Raw genomic sequence first — 10,201 nt, 5'->3', positions numbered from 1 at the left:
AACACATACATACATACATACATACATACATACATACATACATAGATGTATATACACATACTGTAATGAATAGGACGCATACACAACCCAATAGTTATTACACAAAAGTCTTCTCCACGTGACCAGGCTGGTGCTGGACCTCCTCTTTTTTCTTTGACTCCATCTTTTAACTTAGTGAACACAGACATGTGTCGCTCTTGGGATCTTTCTAAAGGAGGCCTAACAACTCCATTTTAAAGTCATTTCTAGGAGACATGTCTATGACCTTTCTGTGAAGCAAAACCGGGCACACACTTGTCATTTTTTTTTTAATCTATATTCTATTCATATGCAATCTCTACATCTAGATGTTCAGATGTCGCCAAAAGTTTTCAAAGGTTGGGGGAATGGTTGAGAGCAGCCTTTTTTATATTATATACACAGGCCTTTGACCTTGGGGAGCGTTTTTAGCTGGCCGAACCAGCTGAGTCGCATCCAGCTTCTCCCAGGCGGAGGGAGGACGCCGGGCCGGCCGGCCCTCCCGCCGTCACGCGGGGCTCAGCCATGCTGGGCTCCACTCACCTTTCAGAACCGTTAAGGTTTTTGTTCCACGGTCCTGACAAAGCGCTGGCTGAGGCTTGTTCCCAGGGCCGCCCCTGCCCAGCGATGGCCGCTTGTGGCTGCAGACCCGCCTTTTCCGGGTCAGGAGGCCCCTTCGGGTGGACCGCCAGATTGTGTCCACCGTCAGGTCGTGTCCACCGTCATTCTGGGTCGCCACGTCCTCGTAGGCCCAGCCAGGGGAACAGGAAGCGGGGTGGAGGAGTGTTGAGGCTGCGCTGGGCGGCGGCTGTCATCAGTGTCGTCCTTGGCTGGGACCGGCGCCCCAGTGTCGCAGCCTACCTGGTCCCGGTGGCTGCAGCCGGCCTGGTCCCGGTGGCTGCAGCCGGCCCTGAGTGTCCTCAGGGCAGAGGCCCCCGCTGTTCCCGGGCCCCCTGGCTCACCCCAGCTCAGGCCGGAGGCCATGGGGGGCCCAAGGGAAACAGGCCGGTCTCCCTTTCTCGCCACTCTCTCTGCCGGGAATAGGCAAACAGAAGATGTTCACTTGCCCAGGGTAGTTAACAGCACCCTGTTTCCCCTAAGCTGAGATAAGACCCCTCTTACTGCCATTAAGTTCCTTGGCAACTGTTAGATGACAGCTTTGGGAGACTGAGCTCTCTAAGAGGTCTAGGTCCTTGGGGCAGCTTCTCTAGGACTGAGGTCCTGGGCTGGGGTGTTTTGGGCTCCCCTCTTCTTTCACTGGGATAGGGCCTGTGAGGGGAGTGTCTGGCTGAGTCTGAAAAGCAACATGTCACTTTCACAGCTTCCAGCACCTGCAGGTGTTTGGGTTGAGATCTAAGCCCCGCCCTTGGCAATGGAGGAAGCTGCGGCATCTACAGCGGCAGTGGCAGGTCCGGGGGTCAGGGCGCTGACGGCACTGGGTGCAGCGTGGGCAGAGGATCCTGGGGCTGGAGTGGGATGGATGATGTCAGCTGGGGAGGGTGCTCTGGGGGCGGAATCCCAGCCCAGAACAGAGCAGGGCTGGGGATGGTGGTGGGGTATGGCAGCCCTGTTTGGTCAAGGATATCTCCCCCAGCTGACTGCTAGGGTACTGGATCATTCACATTGGCTGTGTTCTTCCAAGGACATCTCCCCCAGCTGACTGCTAGGGTACTGGATCATGAGGATCTGCATTCGGACTTGGTGCTGCCCAGTGGGCACCCATTCCAGGCCGTCGTCAGGGCAGCAGCCACCACAGCATTGCACGGTCACACAGCTGGGCACCAGTTGTTTGGTCACACTGCCCATGAGCTCCATGCTCAGAGGCACCACCACCTCCCTGGGCAAGCTGGGAGACAGGGGCCTGGGCGCCAGCCAGCTGCAGCAGCACAGCATCAGGCGGCGGAGTAGGGGGCTCATGGTGCCCGTCGGGGCCGTGGTCCGGGGGCTCCCACATCGCCTTAGCCTGGTGGCGCGGGGGTCGGCGGCAGCCAGAGCCCCATGGCGTGGGCTGGGGCGCAGGGATGGGGGTCGGCTCCTCCGTGGCCCCCTCCCGAGCCCTGGGCGCAGGCAGCGCAGCTTAGCGCCGTGGCAGCGGCCGTAGGAGCCGAGCAGGCGGGCGGCCAGTGGTGGCGGTGGCGGTGGCGCTGTCGGGGCGCGGGGGGCGGGTCCAGGGGCGGCAGGTCCCCGCCAAGCAGCTGGGCCATGGCATGGCTGGAGAGCCGCGAGTTCGAGTGCCTCATGAAGAGGCGCTCGGTGACCATCGGGCCAACTCGTCGCAGGGCTCAGTGGATGTGAGCATGGGCCACTTGAACTTCATCTTGCTTGGCGCCACCTGGAGATCTTCACGCCCCGGGCGGCGGCCATGGCGCGGCTGCCCCAGAGCCCACGCAGCCCTGGCCGTGGGTTTTTTCAGTGGCTGGAGAGAGGGATGGAGAGGGGTGGGAGATACAGATAAAGGGTCTTGTCTACTTAGACTGAGAATAAAAGGAAGGAAAAGGAGGAAAGGGGTTTAAAATATAGAAAGCATAGAGAAAAATACAAACCCACCCCCCCCCCCCCCCCGTAAGACAGTTATCACAACCATCAAGCACATGCACCACATTGAATCACATTCATGCGGACCGGTCCTTCTTTCGCTCAGACTCGCGCTGCATTCACCACTCTCACTTTTAGGATCCCCGAGACTTCTCTTGATTCTCCCAAAAGGCGTCCACTCAGACTGCCTCAAGGTAACAAGCTCGACCTCCTCTTCCTCTGGCACCAGGTTTCTGCCGATCGGGCTTCCTCCCCAGGGCTGAGACACTTGGACCCTAGGTGCCGGGACTCGAACCCGGACTTCCCTGCTCGGGACTCGAACCTGAGACCAGACATGGGATGGCGATTCCCACTTTATACTGGATTTATACAGACACGAGGTAGCAACCCCCAAATTAAACTGCCCTGTCCGGAGAGAGAGAGAGACTCTGCCTCCGCTCATCCTTTGTTCCCTCAGAAGCCCCCAGAATCCCAGGAGGAGCCCCCAAATGTTAGGATCTGTGACTCGGTGGGTCTCTTCAAGGGAACAAATACACGAGCATGGAGAGGCAAAAATCAAGCAGAGTTTTATTAAACCAGCTAGCTGGGGTCAACCATCCTTCCAAGACATGCAGGTCTGGTTGGAGCAATCGACCCTGAAGCAACTTCAGGCAGAGATTATATAGGCTCTCACAGCCATTATACAAAAGCCCATGCTTCTTACACAACCAATAATTTCAAAGCAATGTTGCAGCCCCCTGCTCCCTTTTGGTGTCCCAATCGGGGAGGGTGGTCAGTGCCTGGCGCAACCCTTCCCTGTTATCTTGTGCAAGCAGGCATGCCTATTCAAACAAGCAGTAAATTCCTCTTTCCCTAACAGTTTTCTTATCAGTTGTATAGATTGGGAGCCTCTGTTTTTATCTTACCCAACCATAAACCTCCCAAGAATCTTACAGCTATAGCTGGCCTTTGTTTCTTCAGGTATCTTTCAAATAGGTTTCACATCTCTAAAATACTTGAAGGAAGGTTAACATCATATATTAAGTCAATCATAGACAAGGTCTAGCACAGCATGGAAAAGTTTTATCCATTTGTATTAACTGTTTTCTCTATAGATCTTTGTTAGGTACCATAGCATGGGTAAGAGGCATTAATTTGGTTAGTTCTTTACTATCTTTAGTTATCCCTGGAGAAGTCATTCCACATTCTGGGGATCTTGCATAGAGTCTCTTTGTATTCTTTTATCTTTGATATGTTTACAGGTGTTAGCTCCAGTTGTGTGACCCTGCACCAGGCTAAGGAGGCAGGGGATTTCTCTTGTCCCCGCTGCACCTGTTAGTTCCCTGAGTCAGGCAGGCCCTGGGTCTGCCTCCTGATTGTAGCCATATCTGTCATCTCTCCATTTACCATACCTAGCTGCTGGGGGGAGGCCTTGGTGGGAAAAACTGCCTCCACCCCTAGTATAGCCTTTATCTGGAGAGAAATGCACATTATTCAATCTTTGGGGATTCTTAACCACCCCTGGGACAGTTTTTATCCTTTGAATGTCTTTTATAAACTGTTGTTCTGGTTTTAAAGCCTTCCATAAACTCCTTAGTACCCAATTTGGTTTTCTATCAGTTTTTTCTTTGGGAATTTGGGCTTGACATAAATCTTGCCACATTTGTCTTCGAGTAACCCAAATGGACCATTTCTTCTCTCTGGTCTTTTTTATATCTCTTGTAGGGTGTTCTGTTATTCTATAAACACATTTTACACGTTGGTTAGAGTCACTTAGCTCTGCTAAAGCCTCTCTCATTTTACAAGGATCCTGTCCCATTAAAGGGCTTAGCAAAACCATTAAAGCTCTGTAACATTCTCGAGGTCTCAGTTGAATTAAGCTTTCCTTTATATCTCTGATGAACACAGTCTTATCTGGCCCAGTGAACTGGGTATCATATATTGCTTTTCTCATACCTAGTTCTCAGTAATGCCTGTCCCTCCTTTATAGTCCTCCAGCCTCTGTTAGTTATGGGAGTTTCTCTTGGTGATGACCATGTATCTTTAATGCCTTCCACCAGCCATCCCATTAAGGACTGTTCAACTCTGCATTGGCCTAGGTTGAACAAGCAAGGATGAATGAGTGGTTATATAACTCAGCTGTGAAGCCTCTGAGGGACTTAGACTGACAGTGTTTGCTCCCATGTCCCATACCCTCACTAGCCATATCGTGAGGGGCTCTTTGCTTGCTTGCTTGCTTGCTTGCTTGCTTGCTTGCTTGCTTGCTTGTAAGTTTTTCCTAGTTTTAACAGTTCCAGTGTGGAGTATTTCCTAGCTACAGTACTGTTAGCTTTTTTTCCTTTTTGTATTAAAGGTTCAATCTGAGGGGCAGCTTCAGCTACTTTTATTTTTAGGTTGTTTCCTTTTTCATTATTATCTGTCTTTTTTTCTGGAGTCCTTGGGCCTTATACAAGGTAAAAGGTTTTTTCTCTCAAGTTCTGCAACCTCCCTGGCCTTCTCAGCTTCCCCAGTCTTGGGCAAGTCTTTTATTATGCAAAGTGGCCACACACCCCCTCTGGGTTCTCTGCTTGTGTCCCAGGCCTGTAAAAGTTTTTCTAGCTTTTCTATAACAAATCTTTATGTACCCACAACTGGCTGTTTCCCCACATTTACAAGACAGCTGTGGCCCATGCTTTTGTGAGGCCGGCTCCTTTTTAGTTATATATTTTATAATCCATTGTAAGATCCACACCAGTGCTGCCATTAGCTCCCTAGCTTTTTCCAAACTCCTATGGTTTGTCATTTCTAGCGCTGCCATCCTGCCAGCTGTGCCAGTTTGTCACCCAAGTTCTCTTAGGGTCCCTTGCTCCTGATGCTGGTAGACAAACCACATGACACATCTTTATCTGAATTTTGCAGTTTATACCTTTGGGGCAGGGGAGGGGAGTGAGTTACAAAGAAAGGAACATCTGGTGCCCAACTCTGCGCCCAGTGACCCACTGTTCCGGATTGCTTTTGCCGACAGTCTGCCCCGCCTCATGTCCCTGCATGCCCACTCACCCCATAGAGTTCCACACAGGGTCCATGGGGTCCTTGCAAGGTCCCTCTGCGCCCCACAGGGTCCAAGGCAGGCTGGCTTGCCTGCTCCCTGTTTCTAGCTTCCCCAAATGGCACCAGTTTCTCCTCCTTTCATTCCAATCTCCTGCCACACTAGGCTCCACCCTTCTTCCTAGGGTGCCCTGCATTCTCCTGTGGCTCTTCAGAGGAAGTCCGGGAGGAATAAATCATTTTCGGGCTACAGTGGCACATGAATATGACCTCAGTGTTACTTCTTTTTTGGAGTTAATCATTGGAATCCTGAAAGTAATGGTTTAAAGAAAATAAGATTTAATAGCAAATGCTTCATGTGAACACTCTTCCCAAGAACCATTCTCAAGGATTCTAAGAACTGAAGCTTGAAGATCCCCAAATTTTACTTTTAACCACCTCACTAGTTAAAGTTATTGTTAATTTAAAAAGAAAAAACATACTCTGTGTGTGTGTGTGTGTGTGTGTGTGTGTGTGTGTGTTCACACACACACTTGGGATGACCAGAGGTTGATGTCAGGTGTCTTCTTCAATTGCTTTCTAAGTTTTTGAGACAGGGTCTCTCACTGAACCTGGAGCTCACTGATTCAGCTAGACTGGCTGGCCAGCAAGCCCCAGGTCTGCTTATCTCCACCTCCCTTGTACTGAGATCACAGGCATGTGCTGATGCATCCAGCTTTTTTATGTGGGTGCTAGGGATGAAACCTGGGTTTTTACACTTGTGCAGTAAACACTTTACCCACTGAGTCATCTCCCCAGCTCCCATAGATATTTTAATACTGGGAAGATGATGTCAGCAGGTATCCTTTGGCCACATGTGGTGGTGTGTGGCTATAGTTCCAGCATTTGGGAGGCTGAGACAGGAGGAGCCAAGAAGTTTATGGGCAGCTTGAGCTACATAACAAAACTCTTGTCTCAAAAAAAAAAAAAAACAAGGACTGGGGCCCAGGTTCAGTTCCCAGCATCTACATAGTGGTTCATACCCATTTGTGACACCAATTCCAGGGCACCTCATTCCCTCTTCTGGCCTCTGCAGACATCAGACATGCATGTGGCGCACATGCAGGCATATAGGCAAACACGCAATACATTTTTTTTTTCTTGATCTTTTTTGAGACAGGGTCTTCTAGTAGCCCCAGGGGCCTTGAACTTGCCGTGTAGACCGGGTTTGCCTCTCCTGCCTCTGCCTTCGTCCTGAGTGCTAGGATCAAAGTCATGCACTACCACACCTTGCAGCACTCATAAATTTCTTTCTTTGGTCTTTTTGAGACAGAGTCTCCCTATAGCCCCAGCTGTCCTAGAACTCACTATGTAGACCAGCTGGCCTTGAACTCACAGAGATCCACCTGCCTCTGCCTATTAAAGACGTGCACCACCACACCCAGCATGCACTCATACATAGTAAAAACAACAACAATGGGAAAAAAAAAAAACCCAAGGGCTGGGGATGTAGATCAGTGGTAGAGTACTTGCCTAGCATATACAAAGCCCTGGGATCCATTTGTTAGAGACAAAATAGGCATCACAAATCAAGAGACCACCACTCAAATTAAGATATGTTGGCAAGGCAAAGTTGACTTCTGCACAGAAGGACATGTGGCCACCAAAAGCTGGAGAGCAAAGCACACTGACCAGACTATTTGATAGGTTTTAATCCTAACACAAGAGTACTGTGTTTTTTCCCCATTGGCTAGGGTTTGACATTTCTTTTGGGGTCGGCTAGTTTTAAAAGAATCAGTACAAAGGAAATGAAGGAAAGAGGGAAGGGGTTACAGTTCTGGCCCATCAAGTTCCAGGAATACAGCATGGCCTTTACATAAATAAGATGGAGAAGACTATAAAATAGCAATACAAAGGTTGCGTCCCTCTGGTCATTCTTTTGATAGAAAATATTTGAATTCCTTATAATTACTGTCTTTACATTTCCAATACCACTAAACAAAAAAATATTGTCTGTTTTTTCTGATAGAAGTAATATATTATTTGAACAAATAATAACTCAGTGATTTTTATTCCTGTAAGCATGTCTTTTATACACACACACGTGTGTGCATGCACACATTAAGGTCCAGTTGTATATTCATATTCCTACTTCTGCCTTTAGTATGTTTGTATGCTTTGGTGTTCACTTAGGCTATAGATATAAGCCACATGGGAGCTTTGTAGCTCAGAGCAGCTCTTAATATTTTTTTGTTTTGTTTTATAGTTTTTTTGTTTTGTTGTGTTTTGTTTTGTTTGAGACAGGGTCTCACTATGCAACCCAGACTGACCTCACAGAGATCTACCTGCTCTGTCTCCTGAGAGCTGGGATTAAAGACAGAAACCACCTTCCACCTTACCCAGCTGAGTTCTTAGTATTTCTAGTAGATTCCTCTTGGTTTTTGTTTTTGCTTTCTGAGACAGGGTCTCACTATTTAGCCCTGGCTGGCCTGGAACTTCCTGTGTAGACCAGGCTGGCCTCCAATTCACAGAGATCCACCTGCCCCTGCCTCCCAAGTACTGGGATTAAAGGCATACGCCACCATGCCCAGCCCTAAGACCAAACTCTTAACTCAGACAATGCCTTCCTCTTTAACCTCTGGTTCTTTCTTTATCCAGCCTCTCTAAGACAGAGACACTATGCAGAACTAACAGAGTTTAATTTTTATACTCTTTAATAATGCTGAATCGCTGCTAACTGTGGTGGTAGAGGTTATACAGAATTACTTCAACTCTCAGTAGACACACTTATTTTTAGAAGCTTATTAGGAAATTGCAACTTCAGGCACAGTTGAAATGCCCAGGTGGTCCTAGCACTTCTTTTTTGTTGTTAGGTTTTGTTTTGTTTCTTAAACTTGGGTCTTGTTATGTATAGTACAAGCTGGCTTAGAGCTCAATACATAGGTAACTTTTCTGGCTTTGAAATAATAGACATTCTCCTGCCTCAGCCTCCCAAGTACTGAGATTACAGGGTGAGTCACCACACCTAGCCCTCATACTGACTTACTTTTTCGGTCTCTTTTTGTATACACCTTGGGTCGACTGTTGACATGTATATAGCACTGTGGCCCATTGGTGTCACTGAGAGATCAAGAGACTGTTGATTTCTGCTCTGAATCTTCCTTTGTTCTGAACAAAGCTTGAGGTGGGAGATGCTGCTTCTGGTCTCCTGCTCTACCTTTACCTGGTCCTTAAGCTTTGGGTCCTTCCCCCTTAACTGTTAAAGGTAAAAATCAGAGGAGAGTTCCTAGGCTCCTGTGGCATTGAATTATGTTCTGTTCATTTTTAACCAGAGGCTCACCTTTGTTTATTTTTATTTGACAGCCTTTTGGCCATAACCAGTCCCAGCAAGATATTCTACAAGAGAATACTATTCTTAAAGCTACTGAAGTACAGTTCCCGCCAAAGCCAGTAGTAACACCTGAAGCAAAGGTAAGTTTGTATGTTTGGCAAGCAGAAATGACTGTGTCCTCTGTTATTTCTTTGGGTAATAGTAGCTGGATTGTTTAATAGGAAATTCAGCCGTTTTTAAGCAGTAGGGTAGGTAAAATCACTATTCCTAAGAACAGTGGTCAGGGGGAAGTACATTCTGCAGAGAGAAGCAAGCCCTTGGTAGTGAGAGTGAGCTAAGTCCGTCAGGCAGGTATAGCAGAAAAGAGGGTAATAGAAGAGATGCAAAGCCATGGGAAATGGGGTGGTGGGGGGAGGGTAGCAGGCGAGTGGTGTAATCATGGCAGCTGTGTAGTCCATCTACTTTTTAAAGAGCCTACGCTGGCAGCTGTGTAGAGAGAAAATTCAGCATATTTATTAGACCATTTTGTAACCTAAAAGAACCTGTTAAAACTCTAATTCTAAGTATCTCACTAAGAAAGGTTCATTTTAAGCTAGGTGTGGTAGTGCACGCCTTTAATCCTAGTACTCGAAAGGCAGAGGCAGGTGGATCTCGGTGAGCTCAAGGCCAGCCTGGTCTACATAGCAAATTCCAGGCCAGTCAGGGCTACATGTGAGACCATGTCTCAGACAGACAAACAAACAAATTTTTATTTTTGTTTTTGTTTTATTTGGGGGCTGGAAAGATGGCTCAGCAGTTAAGAATACTGACTGCTGTTGCAGAGAACCCAGTTTCGGTTCCCAACACCCACATTGTAGCTAATACCTGTCTATAACTCCAGTTCCAGGGCCTGATGCCCTCTTCTAACCTCCATGGGCATTGCATGACAGAAGTGCACTTACACACATGCAAGCAATACACTCATACACATAAAATAAAAATAATAAATATATATTTTTTAAAGGTTCATTTTAGGGGCTGGAGAAATTTGCTCAGTGATTAAGAGCACTGGCTGTTCTTGCAAAGGACCTGGGTTTGGTTTCCAGTACCGACATGGCAGCTAACAGCCATCTATAACTCCAGTTTCAGGGGATCTGAAGCTTTCTTCTGACCTCCTTGGGTATTGCATGACATGGGTGCACTTACATGCATGCAGGCAGTATACTCATACACACAGAAAAAAAAAAAACCCCAGTATTTTTATTCATTTTATATAGGCCAAGTTTTACGTATTCATTTCTATGAATCTGTCTCTGTCTTACAAATACTTTAATCAAGCAAGTACTTTAATTT

At 47.7% G+C, this 10,201-nt stretch overlaps 1 protein-coding gene and 1 pseudogene across 5 annotated transcripts in view; one reads left to right on the top strand and one right to left on the bottom strand.

Annotated features, from left to right (window-relative positions):
• Tlk2 (tousled like kinase 2) overlaps positions 1-10,201 on the top strand; it is a 125,172-nt gene that overhangs the window by 113,185 nt on the left and 1,786 nt on the right. For all 5 annotated transcript variants that reach the window (XM_029558083.1, XM_029558082.1, XM_008821883.3 and 2 more), the window contains one exon: positions 8,902-9,009. In XM_029558083.1, the coding sequence (XP_029413943.1) occupies positions 8,902-9,009 (108 nt within the window). The remainder of the gene's footprint in view (positions 1-8,901; positions 9,010-10,201) is intronic.
• Positions 1,070-1,935, bottom strand: LOC103724777 (annotated as a pseudogene).

This window comes from Nannospalax galili, unplaced genomic scaffold (genome assembly GCF_000622305.1).
Source record: "Nannospalax galili isolate Female #2095 unplaced genomic scaffold, S.galili_v1.0 scaffold1128, whole genome shotgun sequence".
NCBI lineage: Eukaryota > Metazoa > Chordata > Mammalia > Rodentia > Spalacidae > Nannospalax > Nannospalax galili.
This window is presented reverse-complemented; position numbering and strand designations above follow the sequence as displayed.